General features: G+C 39.6%; 2 protein-coding genes and 2 pseudogenes across 3 annotated transcripts; all 4 read left to right on the top strand.

Moving 5' to 3' along the window:
- Positions 1-1,375: 1,375 nt before the first annotated feature.
- Positions 1,376-7,671, top strand: LOC103719607 (annotated as a pseudogene).
- LOC108511725 lies at positions 6,628-7,887 on the top strand (annotated as a pseudogene).
- Positions 7,888-13,947: 6,060 nt separating this feature from the next.
- Positions 13,948-15,915, top strand: LOC103719608 (expansin-A1-like). Its single transcript, XM_039118145.1, has 3 exons — positions 13,948-14,199; positions 14,305-14,626; positions 15,230-15,915. Exons 1-3 carry the CDS (start codon positions 14,064-14,066, stop codon positions 15,537-15,539), a joined length of 768 nt encoding a protein of 255 aa, XP_038974073.1. The 5' UTR covers positions 13,948-14,063; the 3' UTR covers positions 15,540-15,915.
- A 3,205-nt stretch (positions 15,916-19,120) lies between these two features.
- On the top strand, positions 19,121-22,115 carry LOC103719587 (probable cinnamyl alcohol dehydrogenase 6). Of its 2 annotated transcripts, none has more exons than XM_008808907.4 (6): positions 19,121-19,331; positions 19,454-19,567; positions 20,770-20,997; positions 21,129-21,414; positions 21,506-21,662; positions 21,750-22,115. In XM_008808907.4, exons 1-6 carry the CDS (start codon positions 19,237-19,239, stop codon positions 21,947-21,949), a joined length of 1,080 nt encoding a protein of 359 aa, XP_008807129.1. In that variant the 5' UTR covers positions 19,121-19,236; the 3' UTR covers positions 21,950-22,115. The 2 variants fall into 2 exon arrangements, with proteins under 2 accessions (XP_008807129.1, XP_008807131.1); XM_008808909.4 differs by having other exon boundaries at positions 19,123-19,331; positions 21,509-21,662.
- The last annotated feature ends 130 nt before the right edge of the window (positions 22,116-22,245 follow it).

The raw sequence follows: 22,245 nt of genomic DNA, 5'->3' as shown, positions 1-22,245 counted from the left end.
TCCACTTTAAAATAATCAAGAACTACAGTACAAATGGTGAACTTGATAAATATGGAAATATCTTTAAAAGTTTACAGCTACTTGTGCTAGGCAAATGAATTTATTCAATGGCATGTGTAATGACGATTTTGATTTAACAACAAAGAGCATTTGATGAATAATTATGTTCTTACCGGTGAATCGAAAGAAAGTAAAACTATTCGATGGGTGACTGAATCAACAAGCAACATGCCATGTATCATTACTAATTCAGAGAGAATAGGAATTTGATGGATGGTTGTGATCTCATTATTTTATGAAATTTATCCTTACTCATGATGCATCTGATTATTTTGAGTCGATAAGGTATTTGATTGATGCTTGTGATTCAAGATCAAAAAAATTTTAATGGCACACACTGATCCATTATTACTTAAAATATCAATACTAAGGTTATTAGAAATTATGCATCAAATTGATAATATTGGTATGATAAATTATTAGATATTTTAAAATAAATGCTCTGCATCTTGAAAAAGGCAAATGATAACCATCGCCCAATATTAATTGCTTCCAAAAGACAATTTGTTCCAGAAATATTAATTGCTTCCAAAAGACAGCTTGTTCCAAGGATATTAGTTGCTTCCAAAAGGCAACTTGTTCCAAGAATATTAATTGCTTCTAAAAAGCAGCCGAGGAAAAATGTAATAAAGGTGGTTGGAGATTAATTATTATCACTTAACTCGGGATGATTAGTGGGATTCAAATTATATGACACATGGTTGCCCCGGATCCTTCTTTCCTTCCCTCCTCGCCGAACCCGCCCGCCGTCGTCTTCCTTCACTGCCGACTATCTTCTTCGCCGGAAGCCGATGCCTCAGGTGACGCTCTCTTCCTCCCTCGCTCTATTTGTCTCTTACCTCCCATTACCTCTCGTCTTCCTTCCGCACCCATCCCCTCTTAATAACTAGTTACTTTTATGATTATTATTATTTATTTTCTCTCTCCATTTATTATAATATTGGAAGGATATATTATATTAAATAAAGATTTCACTTTATTTTTTGAAAAAAAAAATGTACTGAAGATAGTTAGAGACTAATTAATATTTCTTAACTATCGCCCTGGGTGATGGTTAGCGGGATCTCGAATGGTTTAATTCATCCTTTGGGCTTAGCTTTTGAGCCCTTAACCAGCTTAGGAGTTAACGGGTTGGCTACGTATGCCCACGCCCTTTTTTTTTTGGTTGGTGGGAACCCCATAGATTTGCTTAGGGTGTTAATCCTATATCCAACGAACACAATATCTCTGGTCAACTCAACTCAGCTTGGTTCGGGTTAAAGGTCAGCGGGGTTCGCCTTAACCTTACCCGACCCGAAATCACTTGACCGTGGCACCGCGCTAAAATATTTTCTTCTTCGAGCTCAAGAAGCCAACGGGAAGTGGGGAAGAAAAAGGGCATTCTTGTGTTCGAGGGACCAAACCCTAGTTCAGTCCTCCTCTTCGTGTCCTCGCATCGACGTGAGCTACTCCCAATCCCATACTTTCGAATTAATATCTTTTCTCTTGTTTCCTTTCTCCATCATTGGATCCACGATTTCTTCGTTCGTGCGTTTTATTCTTCTTTTTTCTTTCACTATTTGCTGATTGTTTTTATCAGGAAAAAAGGAAGAAAAAGAAAAGAAAAAAGATTATTAATGATGTGGAGATGAAGGAGGTTCAAGCTCCATTCAATTCCGTGTCCTCCGACACCGCTTCTTCCACACTTCAGCGTAAGATTACGACAACTTAACGACGAAGGGAATTTTTTTAAAAAAGAACCTGCTTTTTTCTCTAATTCTCTACAGTTTCTTCTATTTTTTGCGATTTTTTTGGCCTTAAAAGAGAAATTTATTGATCCTGGTTTGGTTTCAGATCTGAAGGAGATTGCTTCCTTGATCGAGACCGGCGCATATGCCAGGGAAGTGCGGCGGATCGTGCGGGCGGTGCGGCTCACCATGATGCTCCGCCGGTAGCTCAGGGCGCCCGTGGTCTCTGCCTTCCTTAGCTATGCCCTTGCCTCGGTCTCTGATGCCCACTCGAGGCTCTCCTCCTATCTTCCCAAGGTATTAAAGCGATTCGTCGCAGAGGCACTCTTAGTTCTCCCAATTGCATTAGATTTTTTTTTTTTTTTGCACTTTGTTTTTTCTTTTATGTCTACCAACATGAAGGCCTCTCGTAGATATATATATATATATATATCAACTAGAGATGAATGACCCATGTAGAATACATCTCTTGGAAGGGTAGGGGGCACCTTAGCAGTCAAAACTATGAAATGGCAATTGTTGAACCTTTGAATAGCAGAAGAATCCCACATCAATGTTAAAGTATCAACAATAGTGGCAACCCTCCATTGGCCAGAGAGCTACATGAACCCGATCTTACAGAGGGCTGTCGCTCTCTGTAGTGTTGGCCATAAATTCGTCTTATTGCGTCCATACTTGGCCAACCTATCAATAATGCTTTTCTGATTTCAATAAATAGTGGAGTTTAAATTTGGAGTCTGTTGTGGCACCACTCTCTAGTCGACGGTGGAAAGTTGTTGCTACTATTGATATTCTAATCTTTGTGCAAGATTATATTGCTACTTGAAGGTTCCACAATCACCATTGGACAATTAAGATTGTTGAGACACCAATCAAGACATGCATTCTGTATGGGTTCTTCCTCTCCATGTCAGGGATATACACAATTTAGAGGTCTTTGTACTACTATCTACAAAGAAAAGGGAAATAAAAGAAAGTAAACAAAATTCTAGTGTAGCATCTACTCTCATAAGTAGAGAAATAAAAGGAGAAACTTATCTAATTGGTTTGGTGGGAAACGAGAAAGGTGAAGGATCTTACCTTATTCTCTAAAACTAAAGCCACGTAAAAGAAGGGACTTTAGGAAAGAGAAAAAAAAATATACAAAATAAAATAGACTAAGATGGATGCAATAGTCAAAAAACTACAAGAATATACCGAAAAAAGGTGATGAAAGAAGGGAAAAGGAGGAAGAGAAAGACTTTCTAGAACTGACAAGCTCACAACCTCTGGGTTCTTTTGCACAAGCTTCCACTATGCTCCAAAGTCAGAAAAGTAACTGTTATTATTTGACCTTCCTTGAGAAAACATGTTAACCTAGCACTAGGGGAGGACCTTCCGGCTCTCTGGGACGTTTTGAATATTTATAGATGCCTACACACTATTACACTTCGGTCGGTTTCAATATTGGGACTAATGGAAAAGGAGCATATCGATATATTTTCTTGGCTTCAAAGAAAGGTTAAAAAGGTTTGAGATGCCTTTGGAAACCAGTCCATGACATGCTAGGATGTTTATACTTCAAATTAGGAGCAGTTGGACCAAAATTACTTCATCCCATGTAATTTCTGCATTCTGCACAGTCCTTTGTGAATTGGCAATAGCTCTCTACTCTGAACTTGATTTCAAATTCTTAAAATGTATTAGATTCTTGATACCTTGTCCATTATGCATCGTTCTAGCTATTTGGATAAAACTTAAAAGAAAAAGAAATTTTTGAAAACTTGATATGGATTTCATGTGAGGCTATTTTGGTTATGATATTGCACATGGAAAAGGGACCAAGTAGTAAAGGACTTGATATCGCTTCATTTTTAAGAAAGTATGGCCCTAAATAGAGCAGAATGGAGGCAAAGTATTCATATAGCTAATGCCAACTAGTTAGGGATTAAGGCTTAGTTGAGTTGAGTTGTAGATGTTGCACATGGAAAAGGGAATGTACTAAGTCTATTGATGCCAAGGGAATTCAGAGTTAATAAAAATGACTTTGAGTGCATTTTAAGTGTGGAAACATGGGGCATCAATAATACATAGATTTATAGACTGCTCTACTGAACACCAAAAGTTGGATATCTACACTCTTTACCCAAACCTAAGTTCAAATTTGTAGCTCTATAATGTATAATTTTTAATATATTTCAGTGTGGTTCTAGACATGTCATAATATGTTTCATATACAAGGCATCATCTTAAGGCTAAGTTGGGTATTTGTAAGAAACATCTTTGTGGTTGGCCATGTGGATGATTTGCCTTATACGCTGTGAGTCAGCTTTATATATTAAAATAGTTGAAGCCACCCTAACCTCTTTCCTGCTTTTCCTTCTTTTGGGTTTGCAACAATGTAGATTTTTTTTTCATGCCAATGTTATATCACGGCATTATGAGACCCCTAGCTAGGTTGCCCACCATCCCCTCCAGTTATGTGTACCATGCACATGCATTGGTTAACATTGATGATGCATGTAGAAGGATGTTGCAAAATAGGGGAGGCAAAAGTGATTAAACTTTGAAGTATTTTAGTTCCCAGATCTAACTATAACTTCTTATCATGATTGTAGGCCCAATTTACTATTCTTTTGGAATGCATAAAATGTGTGGGTTGAAGTCATCCTAGAGGTAGTAGAACTCGGGTTCTACATAGCATAAAGAGTGGTCAACTATACAACAAGATATCTTAATAAATTCTTAGTTGTATTCTCATCCTTGCAATAATACCTTAGTGGTACCTTCAAATCCATTTGTTGTGCACTTCATTTTCATTCACTTAAACTAGGATTGTGTTTGGTAGTGGACTTTGTTTTTTATTTTTGGTTGTTGGGGGAGGGGAGGCCTCAGTTTTCCTCCAAAAAGGTTCTTGTTTCCTGTGGTCAGGGGATAACCTTGTTTGGTTGCAACCAGATAATGGAATGGTAAGGATGAAAAGAGTAATATAAAAGTAAAAAGTGGAAACGAGAGGAATAATTGATGGGACAAAACATAAGTTTGGTTTGACTTATTCTTTGAAAGGTGAACCCGCCTGCATTGACTGGAGTTATTCTATTCCACAACAAGCTAAGGCATTTGATAGGATAACCTGTTACCCCCTCTTTTATTTGGGCTTATCCTGCAACCAGGTACTATGAAATTGGAGGGCTAAACTAAGATTACTTGTTCATATAATATATAAACCAGGTTCAAGTCTTTGTGGATTGTAATGCAAAGTGTTTTTTTTTCCGGTCCTTGTACATGAGCGGAAAAGCTAAGATCTTTAGGTTCACTTTCAATAATTTCTTGCAAGCATCTTATTCCCCACAGCTGAATAATAATAACTTTACTAAAATAAGAGCACTTGCTTTCCAATTATTCACATATATTCTAATTATTCTTAGATAATCAAATTAATTAAGAATTAGTCAACTATTCATTAATTTTAAAATTTATTTTTAAATTATTCGTAATCAATTTAAGAAGCCCTTACAAATTCCAAAATTATGATGTTATAAGTTGCTGGTAGTGGTGGTCTTTTTCTTATGGTTCATGGTTCTATCTCCTCCACGCTTGTTTTTACATGAGCAAATAGATAAGAAGGTTTTTTTTTTGGTGGAGCTTTTCTCCATGTTTGCTATCCAATTCCTTTCAAAATCTATGGCCGAGTCCTTTGCACTTTGTCTGTGTTTTGGATCTCTGCCTCTAGCCTGGAGGCTTCTGGATTGAAACTGCAATATGTTTCCATCTTACGATTCCTGACTCACAGACTTGTATACGTAGCTTGACCAAATTGCTTTCTCTCAATGATTTTTTGTTATGATATTTTGTATCATTCCAAGTCTTCTTCTTTGCATGGGATATGCAGGAAATTATTGTGGTACCTGTAATTATTTATGTAACCCTTACTCACAAAGCACATGGCTACCATGAGTATGGGCATCAAATTTCTAAAGTAGAAAAAAAAAATAATTTCATTTCTATGTTTTGTGCATTCTTAGCATCCTTATATTGGATCATGCCCCAATATCCCTTCATGCATCACTCGATACCAAATGCTTCGACTTTTTAGATTTCTTATAAACCTCCCAATACAGTACAGGTCCTGGGAATTTCAAAATTGAAGCCACTGACTCCCATCAGCCTCATTGTACTGTTATTCTCATAAATCTGTTTATAAAGCATTCCTCTCATGCAATGCAATTAATGGATTATACTGTTCAGCTGCATTTGATACTGTTTGCAATCATGTTTTCTGTGTATCTGTATTTTTAGAACACTTTCACAAATTTATATTGGCTTGTTTTTAGGATGAGGAACATGATATGGACGTGGATACAGCAGCTCGGGGTCCTGCTAAGTATTCTTGCCGGAGCTTGAAATCTACTATTGCTTGTTCTGATATATCTGATTGATCAAAAGAGTTACAACGAGGTAATTTTCTATAGTTAATGAATGCTTTAATTTCCTTACTGAATCTGAAATTTATCTGCTATTTCAATTTTCCAGTAACTTCTCTTGCAGGCTAAAGCTTGTTCTTCTGCTAGCATTGCTCGCCTGAAGAATATGAACAGGAGGACAGTTGATGTTCTAGCATCTCGGCCATACTTCTATTATTCTTATAGTAATGAACTTATGATGGTCTTGCTGACATTCGATGGCGACACTTTATATCAAATAAACAACCATACACGTCTCATGAGCCAAGCAAATTTCTTTTTAGCCTTTGTAAGAAGGTGTTAGAATAAAATCTTATTTTTCTTTCCCCGTTGTCAGAACCCTCCTTTCCTTGCATAGAATGGAAACATTACGGCGTGATGAGTTGGGTCAGGTTTGTTTCTTATATGATTGACTTGGATATTCAGATTTCAGATATACATGAGGTGCTAGCTCATTATTATGTTGATATGCAGGAAACTCTTCTGAACCTTTTGCTTCGCAATTGCATCCATTACAACTTACATGACCAGGCAGAAAAGTTGAGGTTGAAGGCACCTCGTTTCGAGGCGCATTCAAATCAACAGGAAAAATGTCTTTCCTAGGATTTTTTTTTTCCTGTTTTCATATTTGGTTGGATGACTTCATGGTTGTTTGGGAAAGAAAAATCATTGCCTTTATTGGTTGTTTTGATATTCTTTTTTCTGGTAAGACAGGTAGTTATAGGAAAATGTCAGCTAAGCATTATTATTTAGGCTATGTCATTAGCACACAAAGCAGTGATGGCTTGATTTTCCAAGTTCTTATTTTTTCTGATTTCAGGCTGTGCGAATTGGGGACTTGGGGTTGTTTAGGACTGTTGCAGAGAAATTTTCTGGGACTTTCAATTCAGACAGGACACGTAACCTGATGGTGAGATTGCGACACAGTGTGATAAAAAGTGGGCTCTGCAATATCAGCATCTCTTATTCCCGCATATCTCTGGCTGATATAGCCAGGAAGTTGAGATTGGACCCTCAGAATCCTGTGGCCGATGCTGAGAGCATGGTTGCCAAGGCCATCCGAGATGGCGCGACTGATGCAACGATAGATCATGCAAATGGGTGGATGGTTTCTAAAGAAACTGGTGATATCCACTCGACAAATGAACCTCAGATTGCTTTCAATTCCAGGATTGTCTTCTGTCTGAACATGCACGTACGATGAAGCAGCGAGGGCACTGAGGTTCCCGCCGAACTCCCATAAGGAGAAAGAAAGTGCAGAGGAGAGGCGAGAGAGCCAACAGCAGGAACAGGAGCTCGCGAAGCATATTGCCGGTGAAGATGATGATGAGTTCTGATTATGACCTTGTCAGATGCTACATTGTTTGAGTGAAAGGTGCTTCGAAAGCTCCTTTGATTGGTGAGGATAATGCAAGTAGAAATTACTTTTTTTTTTGTCCCTACTCTCTTTCTTCATTGCTTCCAGTTTCCAGTATCCAGGATGCATTGATCTGCATTGATCTGGAAGAGATTGCTTTTTGATTGTTAGACAGGAAGAAGGCTTGGACGATGACAATGATGATGGTAGTTGCTTGAAATAATTTACTGCTAGAAAGATTTGTTGAGAGGAGGGTAATTGTATAGCGGGCCGATTTTGAAATGAAATTATGTCAGTGCCATCTCTGTCCGTCGTTGTAGAATGTAGAGACTTGTGTTATGGTTTTTGGAACCCAGGCCACATTTAAGTTCAGATTAGTTGAATGGTTCTAGAAATGGGCATGAAAACATAATGCAATGCAAGCCTAGTAGAGAAACTAAAGCTCATGCGGCAATCTCATTTAGCTATCAAATTGAATTACAAGGGAATGGATCCTAATTCTAATGCTATGCTTAGTTTGACTCTAATGGTTTATTTGCCAAGGAGCAATAATTTGAAATCCATCTACTTATTCCCAATTATATCTCCCCTCTTTACCTATTTAAAATCACAGCTTTTGACATTTAGCACTTCGAGAAAAATGCATGGCGAAGTTAAGCAATGTGCCCTTTCATATTACGCAAGTGGATTTCAAGTCCTCGCATACACGTTACCGTACTGTTCATTCGGACCTGCAAGCTGAATGGGGTCTCTCCTTCCTAAAAGGCATGCATTTAAAAGGCTCTCCCATGGGAGGGAGCAATGGAGGCGCCGGTAGCTTCCTTACCGTGCTTATTTTCTTGGAGCCTCTACTCCTTTATTTTCTCAAGATAAATTTTGATGGTAATGTTGGCGAGGGAGAGAGCAATGGAGGTGCCAGTTTTGTTATCAGAGATCACAACGCCAAGCTCGTGGCGGCAAGGGGCGGCGAATTTTTGACATGACTGTCATCAGCACTGAGTTCAGAGCTACATGGAAGGGCGTAACCTATGCGAGGCGTGTGCTCGGCACGGATTGCATCCTCCTCGACGGAAATTCAGCTACGGTGATCGAGCGGATTAGAGGTCAGGGTTGCGCTGCTGGGGGAAGGTTGCTACTCCATGACATCCGCAGGATCTTGGGAGACTGTGGCTCCTATTAGACCATGCATATATACAGAAAAACAAATGGTGCCGCTCTTCTTTTGCTACCCACCATTTCGGAGGTTTTATTTGAGCGGACCATGCTTCTGTGCTTGAGCCATTGTGTGCTCTTTTATTTTCTTATCTTGTTGGCCGCATTCACACTCGTCGCATGTCAACTGCTATTGTAAAAATAAAAATAAAAATAAATAAAAGAGGGCTTTCCCATGATTGGTAGCTGGCAATTCGAAGAATTCTCAAGTGATCTTGAAGTGGGAGTGGTACTCTATTTAGTTTCCTCATCGCTAGGCTTCTAATGCTATGTTCGGCCACATGGTCAGCCATATGCCACCCTTCTTGTTCTTGATCATGTGCTTATAGAAACTCCTAGCGACTTTTCTAGCTGATATAAATTATGGCATTGCGATCTGCAGGTACTTTCTTTCTGATAACATGCACCACTTCAAGAGCTGACCTTCTTGAGGTAGGTTTAGAAATTAGCAATGTTGGATGCACCAAACACCAAGTGGACAAATTCTCGAGATCTTCATGTTGCCATCTTGCGGTGTTATGAAGCTTTTGACCAATCATGAGCAAAGGGAAGGTAGATAGAGAGACCTCCATTTTCATATTTAGATTCAGCTTACAAGTGAAGCTCTTGGCTGCATTTTAAATTATGGAGAACTAGTGAATCTTTTCTACCTTTGGCCCTAGTAGTGTTTAATCACATAGTTTTAAAAATGCCCAAAGCGCCTATGTAAAAAGATGTCTTTCCCTTGCCTGTGTTTAATCATATAGTTTTCTACCTTTGTAACCATCAGTTAACATCCATGAAGGCGGATGATTCAAGAGTAACAAGATGGTAAATATATTCTGTTAGCAGAAATGCATGGTTTGCTTGACAAATGTTGCAATTGTGATGTGTGATATACTGTACATGGGGCTGCAGGATTGAACCCAACATCTTCATGCATTGCATTGCATTTTCAGATCTCTCATCTAGCAACCCACAGTCCACGATCCTTTAAGATGCTCCACTTGACCATCAATGGCGATCTAAACCAATTCTCTTATTAGTTGCTCCTCTAGCTTCCAACCAAAGGTTCTGCCATCTACCCAACGTAGGAAATTGTTACAACTTAGGTTTCAGAGATCCACTGTTTAATGAAAAAAAAACTATATATGTATGTATATATATATATATATATATATATATATATATATATCAAGTGGATGGCCCAAGTATGTCTCACTGGTATTGCGGCGGAGGAACTAGAGGTGGGCAACGGGCCGTGCCGGGCCGGCCCGGCCCAGGCCCCCCGGGCCCAAAAACTAAACGGGCCGTGCCTGGCACGGCCCGTCCAGCACGGAAGGCCAGCCCGGCCCGGCCCCAGGCCCCTCTATTGGTGGGCCGGGCCGGGCACGGCACGCCACGGGCCGTGCCAGGCACGGCCCGTAACGGGCGCAAACGGGCCGTGCCAGGCACGGCCCGCAACGTCTCCAGACGGGCCGTGCCTGGCACGGCCCGCAACGTCTCCAGACGGGCCGTGCCAGGCACGGCCCGTCTGGAGAGGGGGGAGGAAAATAGCCGTTTCCAACGGCTATTTTCGTAAAAATGACCCTTTTACCCCTCCCAACAGTCCAATAACGGCTGAATTGAGGGGTATTTTGGGAAAAAAAATTTTTGGGCTTCTATAAATAGCCCATTCCTCCCTCATTCTCACCACACCAAACCTCTCATTCTCTCCTTCTCTACTGCTATTATTTCTCTCTTCTAAAGTGCTCTTCTAGCAATTTAATTTTTAGTTTGTTCAAGTGCTACACAAGAGGAGGTTCCTGTTGAGAAGAGAAGGTCGCTTCTGTTGAGAGCACAAGAGGAAGCTCGGAATCTCGGCTCTGCCTCTGCCCTCCGACCCTCTACTCAATTCCTCCTTGCGGTTAGTTTTTATTTTTTGAATTAATCATAGATATGTCATCTTTTGAGGAAAGTCAGTTTGGCATTCCTGTTTCTGAGGGAGAAGAAACTAATCCCCAACCCCCTGTTCCTAGTTCCTCTAGAACTGGTGAACCGAGTGAAGGTCAAACCTCTTCTCGTAAGAGGACTAGTACTGTATGGAATGAATTTGATAGAGTTATGGTTGAGGGAGTCTGGAAAGCTAAATGTAAAAAATGTGCCAAACTTTATAGTTGTAGTAGTAGTGGGGGAACAGGGCATTTAAAAAGACATCAAGAGAGTCATAGGATGCATGATTCTCATGCTCAAACTCAAAGTACCCTTAATATACAAGGGGGATTACTTGTAGGTAATTTTGCATATATCATGAAAATCAAAGAAAAGCACTTGTAAAATGGATAGTTAAGGATGAATTACCTTTTAGTTTATGTGAATCTTTTAATTTTGAAGAATATGTTCAATTAAACCTACAACCTGCTTACAAAAGAACTAGTAGGCGTACATTTAGAAGAGTAGCTATGACCAATTTTTTAGCAATGAAACAAAATTTAATTGAAACACTTTCTACTTTAAATGTAAAAATTTCATTAACTTCTGATATTTGGTCAACATCTGTAGGTAGTAATTGTTTTATTGCCATTACTGCTCATTATATTGATAATGATTGGCAATTAAATAAATGTATTCTTGCTTTTCGTGCTTTTGATTTTCCACATTCTGGGCAACAAATTTCAAATATAATTTATCAAACTGCATGTTCATATAATATTAATGATAAAATTATGTCTATTACTTTTGATAATGCATCTAATAATAATTCTGCTGTTGTATTATTAAAAGACTCATTGCATCCCATATTAGATGGAAATTTACTGCATATTAGATGTGCATGTCATATCTTAAATCTTTCTGTTCAAGCTGGCATGGGCATGATTCAAGATGTGATTTCAAAAATTAGAAATGCAGTTTCTTTTATTCATGCTTCTAGATCAAGACTTCAAGAATTTAAGGAATTATGCATAAATCATGGTAAACGTTTTAAAAAATTTAAACTTGATGTAATTACTCGTTGGAACTCCACATATAGCATGATACATGATGCATACCCATATAAAAATTTATTAAGTGCATATATTAATGATCGTGGATTAGGATTTACATTGACTGAAACTGATTGGAATAAAGAAAAAATTTTGGAAGATTTTTTGCTTAGTTTTTATAATGCTACCAATGTTCTTTCTGGTATTTATTACCCTACTTCATGTTCATTTTTACAACAAGCATATATAATTAGTCAAAAATTTGCAGAACATAGATATGATGATGTTTTAATGCCTATTATTGACCTAATGGAATCTAAATGGAATGAGTATTGGGACAGGATATGTCCTATGCATAACTTAGCTGCTGTATTTGATCCTAGAGTTAAATTAAATGGCGTGCTAATTTTACTTGATGCATACTCTGAAAATATGAATCAAGATGCTGAATCTGCTAAAGATGAGGTAAAAAAACTTCTTTATGATATTTATGCTATATATGATGAAAAAATTCGTGGATCTAGAACACAAATACAAACCTCTATTTCTCCTTCTAGTAGTTCTCGTTCGTCATCTATTTTTTCATTCATTGCACAGAGAAGACACACACATGCTTCAAGTTCCTCTTCATCTCCTTCATCTTTAAGTAGTGAACTAGAATTTTATTTACGAAATGATCTTCATTCTGCATATGATGAAAATCAAATAGAGAATCTAGATGTATTATCTTGGTGGAAGAGTGTTAGAAATCAATATCCTGTTATGCCTGCAATTGCACGCGATATTTTAGCTGTGCCGATGTCCACGGTAGCATCGGAATCCGCTTTTAGTGCAGGTCGGCGTGTTCTTGACGAAAAGAGAAGTAGGATGACGGGCGAAACGGTGGAGATGCTTCTCTGCTTCAAGGATTGGCTGGATGCTGAGGCAAGACTTCAAGATAAAGGTGGACATAATACAACATCCTCTGATGATGATGATACAAACACTACTGAAGACTGAAGACTGAAGACTGAAGAGTGAATACTGATTCACTGAATCACTGATGATTAGTAAGATTTCTTAATTTTTTATAATTGTACATTTTTATTGTATTCTGGAGGTCAGACCAAGGTCCAAATCTCGGCCCTTTCTTAGTTTCTTGCTGTATTCTAGAGGTCAGACCAAGGTCCAAACCTCCCTTCATGTACCATTTTGATTTAAATTAATAAACTGGTAGGGGTCTATGCCAAACCCCCCACCATTAAGGTGGCTTTATATTCATAAATCATAAATTCTTAGTGTTCAATATTTATTAATTTATTAAAAAAATTTATGAAGCATTAATTTTTATCGGGCCGAGCCGGGCGCAGGCCCGGACCGTGCCAGGCCCGCGTGCCAGCCCGGCCCAGGCCCTTATGGGCCGTGCCGTGCTGGCCCGCGGGCCGTGCCGTGCTTGGCCCGCGGGCCTAGACCGGGCCGACGTGCCTGGCACGGCCCGCTGGCCAGGACCCTCTAGCCCAGCACGGCCCTCTCAAAGGGGCCGTGCCAGGCACGGCCCGGCACTGTAGCTGGCGGGCCGTGCCAGGCACGGCCCGCTTCGTGCCGTGCCGTGCCGGGCCGTGGGCGGCCCGGCCCAGTGCCCATCTCTAGAAGGAACTGTGAGTGGCACGGCCCGCTTCGTGCCGTGCCGTGCCGGGCCGTGGGCGGCCCGGCCCAGTGCCCATCCCTAGGAGGAACTGTGAGTTGCCCCCTGAAATTTCTAAGTCAGTTCCTTGTTCTCTGGCCAGTAGTGACTCCAGAGATCAATCCCTGGAGCAAATTCTGCTTACGTTCAGCACTGCGCTTGGAACGCAACCTCTTCAAAATAGATATAAAAGATTTTATTTAGCCAACAAGCGTACGACGCTCCAAATTATAATGCAGCAGCCATGTGCTCACCTGTTCAGGAGAAACGTGACCATGTGACAAAAGAAATCAATGACTCGAACTACCGAATTAAAATACTCTTTCCGAAATGAAGAGAACGCGGAAATGAGAAGCGCTCTTCCCAGAGTTGCAGAGATATAAATGAGAAGTCGGTTGCAGAACATCAGATTATTCCATAAAGAAAGGAATTTGTCGTCATCACCAATCCCGCAAGTCATGGACTGGTAGGTGCAGGCAATCGCATAGGTGTTATTTCTTAGTCCAATCTTTCTCTGAAAAAAAATTATAGGCTTTCACCTCCTCTTCTACCTATTTAAGCAATGCCAAGGTGCAGCCATTCCTCTACACCCACTGAAGTGTTAAACAACTACCCATCTCTTTTTTTTTGGATTTTGGGATCTGGCTCGGGTGCTTCACGATGGCTGCCTTCCTCAAATTGTCGATCATCCTCGCATTGTGCCTCCTGCAGAGTGGCGTCGAAGGTTTCGAACCTTCTGGGTGGACTGAGGCTTCAGCTACATTCTATGGTGGAAGTGATGCCTCTGGAACCATGGGTAGTGTAATTTTTTGCAACTTTCTTTAATCTGTCAGCTTCTTCATGAGTTGTTTGCTGAGTCTACAATACACGGAGATGAATAGCAGTGGATCGTGGATTGCAGGTGGAGCTTGTGGTTATGGCAATCTGTACTCGACGGGGTACGGGACGGATACTGCAGCTTTGAGCACGGCCTTGTTCGACGATGGGGCGGCTTGCGGGCAGTGCTTTAAGATCATGTGTGACTACCAGTCGGACTCCAGGTGGTGCATCAAGGGCACTTCAGTGACCATCACGGCCACCAACTTCTGCCCTCCAAACTATGCCCTCCCCAATGATAATGGTGGCTGGTGCAACCCGCCTCGCCAGCACTTCGACATGGCGCAGCCCGCGTGGGAGAAGATTGGTATCTACAGAGGAGGAATTGTGCCAGTTTTGTACCAAAGGTGGTGCTTTCTTTCAACTCTTACTGTTCCCTTCCGCTTGACTGCTTGCTTCCTGTTTGTTATTGTATCAGATATAAGAGGTGTTCCAAGGACAATCAATATAATTGATGCTAGGTCTCAAATGTTGACCCTGACCACCCTCAAGAATTATTAGTCTTGGGCTTCAAATCTGAACTAAGATTTTTTTTTTTAAGCGTTTTTTTAATTGTTTCTAAACAGTAAATTAACTGAGATAATTTCTATAGAACTCTTTTTTCTTGGTCTGTTTTAACGCCAATCTTTTAGGAGGTTAAATACAACAGAAAAAAGCTAACAAAATTATAAAACAAGACGACCTCATCTAACCTTTGGACATGGCCAGGCTCAGGCCTTCTTGTTCTTGAGGGTTCAACTCAGGCTTCCCCCCCCCGAGCCCTCATATTTAGAAGTTTAAACATAAGCATAAATTTGCTGCTGCTTTTTTTTTTTGGACTTCTATCTCTTATTTTTCTTTTAGATTGTAATATTCTTCCAAATGATAATAACATCAAAGTGGATCTAATATGCGTAATTAGCCTGTAGGAGCTTATCTATTTGACTGCTTTGAGTGGGTTCACAATGCAGGGTCCCATGTGTGAAGCAAGGTGGAGTAAGGTTCACCATCAACGGGCGAGACTACTTCGAACTCGTTCTCATATCAAATGTGGGAGGCAGCGGATCCATCCAGTCCATGTCCATCAAAGGTTCAAACACAGGCTGGTTGGTGATGTCAAGAAACTGGGGTGCAAATTGGCAATCCAATGCCTATCTAAATGGCCAGTCGCTCTCTTTCACAGTAACAACATCTGATGGCCAGACCCTTGTCTTCCCGGATATAGCCCCATCAAATTGGGCATTTGGACAAACTTTCTCCAGTAATCTACACTTCTCCTAGAAGGTCAGGGATGCAAGTTTCAAGATCTAGGTTGGCAGAGGCATGCTTATAATTTTGTTAGAGTAGCCCGCCACCCAATTATTTTCTTATGCGATCGAAGAAAGGACCAAATCTTCAGCCGACTACTAGGGTATGAAGATGGATGGCATAAAATTCATTCGATGAAAAGATCAAAGAAGCGGATGTTCATGAACATGCGGTTGTTCTAATGTGCTCCACTGATAGTTATCTTTATCGATGTGAAATCCTTTTCATGATATCATCATTTGATGAGTCTGTTGTATAACGATAATAGAAAAAATATTGCTGACTAGAAAATTTTCTTGATGGACATTTCTTATACATGAGGGAGTTGGTTAATTATGGAGTTGCAGAATCATCAGTTCCGAGGCTTGATAAACTTTTGCATTTTCTAAAAAAATTTCCTCGTGCTATGATCTGAATGGGGCCTCTTTCTTCACCTTTTACATAAAGTCATGATAGAATAGATTATTTCTCTCAGTGGTGCATATAATTTGGGAAATTGCTATTATATAACAATCCAGAATTTTTAAATATGCATAGAGGCTGCTTGGTTTCAAATATTAAAATGCATCATGCCATCACAGGTACTGCTAAAATAGAAGCTTACTTTCACCTCATAGAGGACTAAACCACACTTTTAGGTTTATTTTGCTATTTTTATTATATTTGTCATTTGTTTCTGTGTAAGTTGACGTTGGATATTAATATCTGTATGCCTTGCTTTTATTTTCATATTTCTCGAAAGAAATAAATGTTTGTTGGTAAAAGCTGTAAATATTGTTATAAATAATTTAAAACCCAAAAGAATTTCCATCATACGTATTTGTTCAGTCTATTTTAAGTTTCCATCTAGATTTTCTCAAAAACAATGAAAAAAACAATGGCAATACCAAAAAGCCCCTAAGCTCTTTTATAAATTATATATTTTTTGTCATCTTTTTGGAAAACTATATTAACATTAACAAGATGGAAGGAAACAAATCTACTTCCTCGAGCCATCATCTGTTGCTTAGGACCCACTTGGTTAGAGACAATCTAGTATAAAAAAAATAAATTTCATATTAAATTACGATGTTTGGAACAAAAGTGGATGAGAATGGTGGTAAAAAAAAAGATGGGTCTTGTGTCTATTTTCCTGATAGAGAATGTAAAATAAATACTATTAAGGAGGTGGGTATTTATTTTCTATGCCGAATTATTAAGTGGAGGTAATCTAAAAATATTATTTCTTGACAAAAATACCCTCAATTATATCATATTAATTACATTAATAATTATATAAATATATTACTAATATAATAATTAATAAATATCTACAAATAATAAGATATTTAATATATTAGTAATATTATAAATAAATATAAATTATTAATAAAATAATTGACAAATATTTATTAATTATAAATAAATCTAACATAGGATTTATTAGTAATTAATATATTTATTTACATACTAAAACATACTGAAATTTATTGATAATAATAAATATATTTTCTAATACATGTATAATTAATTTAAAAATATTTATTTACTCATGTCAATATATCTATACATTTTCTATTCATAAATTTTAAAAAAATTATAACTTCTCACTCCTAGTAAAAACGCTTGGTGAGGTTATGTGCGAGATGATATATAGTTCTCACTGTTCGGAAGAACAGTGAATTTGCGGCATCCGGCGCAAACCTTGAAACCCATGGCCTCCCCCCCAAGCTAGCCTGATGTCACTCTCTGGTCTCACCCATCTAGTCTTGAGTAGAATTATTCTGGTCCGCGTCAACCCTCTCATACTTGGTCGCAATGACCTCGAATCCAGGTCTGGTCATGGTACAGAGCATACACACACCAAGCCTGTAAGTATGGTCGTTCGAGTTCATTCGTGAAGTCAGTCCTCCATGAAAGGTACTGGTTTACTCTTCCCTTGCGTACTCGTAGAAGCTGACCATCTTCTATCTAGCAGCACTTCATGGACCTTGGATTCTCTATTCCCCTTCTCTAGATAGAGCCAAAACGGACTCCCTAGAGATTTTTCCAGGCAATTCTTTGGAGAATATGAGGCAGCTACAGCTCCACCTGGTGACCCGTTCCTGTGGCCTCATGCAGACTTCTGCAGGAATAAAAGGAGTGGCTCTGTTTGTCTCTCTCAGAAGTTTGGGGGTCATCTTGGATTCATGGTCAAGAAACAGCAATTTCGTAGGACTCTGCAGGCATTTGGATTGCATTCCTCGTGAAACTTGCACTTTAGACCAGTTCTGCAAGGGCATTTACGTGGAAAGAAACCGGACCCCCTCCTGTCTTGCTTGTTCATATTGCGTCTAGTCAGGGGGGACTACAACTATTTTTAATTTAATAGTTTGTTTTGTGAGAAATATAGTGGGTTCCCTATCAGAGGATCAGATCAAGGGGGAATGCACCTTTCCTTTAATTAATTTTATATATTTTAATATACTAGTTTTGCTTTCAGAAATATAGTTTTTGTTTTTTTTATGGAAATGAAAAGGACTCTATTCTGTACTTTATTTAAGGAATATGGTAGGTTGGGACTCAAGCCAGTTGGCTTGGTTAATTTACTTTCTGATTAGATTACCAATTTGCCACCATACTCGCAAGTGGAACAATCCGCTAGGGTTAAAATTTAGAATTTGAAAAAAAACAAAATCCAGCAAGTTCATCATAAGTTCGCCGAGATTGGATTACCAAACTCGGAAATAAAATAGCAAGATTAAAAATACAATTTTTATATACTTATTTACTTATATTTTCTACTATTTGTGGTCATAGCCTAGCCTAGACTTTGCTGATTTAGTTTAGCCATCTACTATTTTTAACTCGACTCCTGATGAATTCTAAATACATGTTGACCTCGAAATATGGTTTATTTAGCAACTCACCAACTTCTATGTTAAGATGCAGTTATCTCTAACATTTATTGATCAATAAATTTACTATTCAAATGATAAAAAGGTGTGTTGAATTCTATAACTGCACATCCCTGTAGCTAGATTTTGAAATCTTTTACTTGGGACGGTGGGGCGCGCCATCCGTACGGGCTCGTCAGATCTTTCCTTCTCGTGAGCTCCACCATGTTGTCGCCTCCGGCCAAATTGAACCCATAATCTTCTCATGCGATGTAGCGTGTCTCGCATGGCTCTTTCCTCCGGTAGGAACGAGTGACCGTTGAATAGAAATATACTTGTCCGTTGCCCATCATTTCGCTTGACCAAGAGGTTGTTTCTCCAATTTTTAGAATTGACTTTTTTTTTTTGATTTTACTAGTTTTGTCCACGCTAGAGTAGCGTGAGCAATCATTATACTAAAAAAAAATAATAATAATAATAAAAAAAAGCAAAGACACGTTAAGAATATTCTTAAATTAGAGAGGCAGATAAATTAAATTTTCAGAATATAGAAATAAAAAAGCAATAAACTAAATTAATATTCCACTTGGGAAGAACGAAAACAAAGTAGACGGGCCCCCCTGGACATTGTAGTTGGTACCATATGTTTATTATAACCAGGAGATGGAGGTAGGTGGATTTTTTCTGTATAAATAGGAGAGAGCATCAGCTCTAAAAGAACACGGAGAGGGCCATACACGGAGTGCGCTTCTTATCGCCTGGCTAGGCATCTTTTGGGAGAGGAGTTGTTCTTAGAAAAAGAGAGAGAAGTAGAGATGACGGAGACGACGCCAAACCACACGCAGACGGTGGAAGGATGGGCGGCGATGGACTCGAACGGGAAGATAGCGCCTTTTGTCTTCAAGAGAAGGTATGGTCTTGTCTGTTTCCATTTAACTGTGTGCGTTCTTAGGTTCTGTTGTTCTCTAACGTTGGTTAGACCGTCAGTAATGATTTGTTCAATAAGTTGCGTGACATGGTGTTCATGGTTAGGGAGAACGGGGAGGACGACGTGACCATAAAGATACTCTACTGCGGCATCTGCCACACTGATCTCCACCACGTCAAGGACGACTGGGGCATCACCATGTACCCCATTGTGCCCGGGTAACCTCTCTCTCTCTCTCTCTCTCTCTCTCTCTCTCTCTCTCTCTCTCTCTCTCTCTCTCTGTTGTCTAAAATTTTAAATTTATTTATAAAAATCAAGAATAAAAATATTTTTGTTTTTATTTTAATTTTTTAGTTTTTGAATTTCTTGTATTATTTAAGGAACTTATGTTTTACTACTAAAATAGTTATCATCTCAACCATCAACGTAGTCACTTTGGCCGCTGCTAATGTAGTCATCTCTATCATCACCACCACCATGGTGGCTACTATTTTTGTGGCTACTATAACAGTCATCATCCTCACAACTTCCACCATATATAATTGGCATCTCTTCATTATCACCAATATGTGACTACAGCCTTTAATTTTACTTCCCTTTCCTAGCCGATGTTATCAATACAGCCACATCCATTCATTATCACTGCTGCCAACAAAATTCTGTGGGCCTTGGTTGAAATTAAAGGCCAAAGGACGAAAGTGAAATATATTTTACGTGGTGGATGCGTTCAATGGGACAAGAGCCACAATATTGTGGCATAACCCTACTATGTTAGGTTTACCCTATATTTATTATTTCATTACTTTCTTCTATTAATTAGGGGTGGTAATCGGTTCAGATCACGTCGGATACAGGTCAGATTGGATATGGCTTCGGTCAAAAATTCATTAAGCTAAACTGTACTGTTTGCCAAACAAGCCAAACTTTTAGATCTAAATCTGACCTATTTATTAAACAGGTAACTCAATGTAACCCAAACAATTTGTTTATTAAACAAATCAAGTTAAACAAGTTAAGTAGGTCATTAATAGATTAAAATAATATTTAAATAGGTTAAGCAGGTTGAGTTAAATAATATAAAAATATGTTTAGCAGGTTTTGAACAGATTAAATAAGTTTTAAATAGGTCAAATGAGTTGGATCATGTTAATAAATTAGCAAAGTTAATAATTGGATCCAACCCAATTATTAAATAGATCAAAACAGGTTAGATGGGTGAAAGGTCTAAATTTGAATCCGACCCATTTGATAAAGATGTTCTATCAACTTTAACCGGCACCAGTAGACATACAAACTGTAGCTTTAAGCCCCCGTCCATCTCATATACTTCTATCTGAATCCATTTAATATGATCCCATGCTATCTTGCTTACCTCTGGCGAATTAACCAGCAATCTGTGCTGACTACTTAATTATGTCAGGCATGAGATCACCGGAGTGATCACCAAGGTGGGGAGCAACGCGACCAACTTTAAGGTGGGCGACCGGGTCGGAGTCGGTTGCCTGGCTGCGACCTGCCTCGAGTGCGAGTTCTGCAAAGCCTCCGAGGAGAACTACTGCGACAAGGTCCAGTTCACTTACAATGGTATCTTCTGGGACGGCAGCATCACCTATGGTGGCTATTCCAAAATGCTGGTGGCTGACAAGAGGTAACCTAGCTATCTTAAATTTCTTCCCCCTAGCTATATGCTCTGAAGGGATTCGGTGCTCTGAAGCTGGCATGGTTATTATATTGATGCTGCTGACAGCAAAAACTTCATATTTTGTGACTGATTCCAAGGTACGTCGTCCATGTCCCCGATAGCCTTCCACTGGATGCGGCAGCTCCCCTGCTATGTGCGGGGATCACTGTGTTCAGCCCAATGAAATACTACAACATGTCCCAGCCCGGCAAGAAGCTCGGGGTGGTCGGCCTTGGAGGCCTTGGTCATGTGGCCATTAAGTTTGGGAAGGCCTTTGGACTTCATGTTACAGTCATCAGCACATCCCCCTCCAAGGAGAAGGAAGCCAAAGAAAGACTCGGTGCCGATGACTTCATTCTCAGCACCGATCCCGAAAGAATGGAGGTAACATGCAGAACTCTGTTTCAGTTTTTCCTCTTCTTGAAGCAGACTATATATATGTAAGCTCAGAAGAAGTCCTTAATCGGCATGGCAGCAGAGTGGGAAGAGGAGCCTGGACTACATCATTGACACGGTAGCTGCGAAGCACTCCCTTGGGCCAATCCTGGAGCTGCTCAAGGTGCGTGGTACCTTGGTCTTAGTCGGAGCGCCTGATAAACCGTTGGATCTTCCTTCCTTCCCATTGTTTTTTGGTGAGGAACTAAACCTAACAAACCTCCATGGTTGGTTTCTGTTTCCTACTTATCTCTTAAGCATCCCATATGTATGTGGTTTTATAGGCAAGAGGAACGTGGCTGGAAGCATGATCGGAGGCATGAAAGAGACGCAGGAGATGATGGACTTCTGTGGGAAGCACAACATCACCTGCGACATCGAGCTTGTGAAACCAGATCACATCAATGAGGCTCTGGATAGGCTTGCGAGAAACGATGTTCGTTACCGGTTCGTGATTGATATAGATGCTAGTTCTGATCACTAGTCTCTTCGTATCAAGCTTGGTAGCCATATGATCACTCAGATGATTAATTGGAGTCGGTGGCTTCGTGTTTTATGCTTGATGTGATTTATGCTGGCAATTTCCGACTTGAACCAGCTAATCCGAAGAAATGAAATAATCAGGCTTTTAGGACCTGACATTCCCCCCCTAATTGAATTGGGCCTGCATTGACTTATAAACAGTAATTGGGTCGGGTTCAGATTTACATCTTATACCCGACAGGTCCCGGGAAAAATTTTCGGGCTTGCTCAGTACCCTGCACACGCACAAGAAGGGAA

Source organism: Phoenix dactylifera, chromosome 2 (genome assembly GCF_009389715.1).
Source record: "Phoenix dactylifera cultivar Barhee BC4 chromosome 2, palm_55x_up_171113_PBpolish2nd_filt_p, whole genome shotgun sequence".
Lineage (NCBI taxonomy): Eukaryota > Viridiplantae > Streptophyta > Magnoliopsida > Arecales > Arecaceae > Phoenix > Phoenix dactylifera.
The sequence above is the reverse complement of the archived record's forward strand: the minus strand, read 5'-3'. Positions and strand labels throughout refer to the sequence as shown.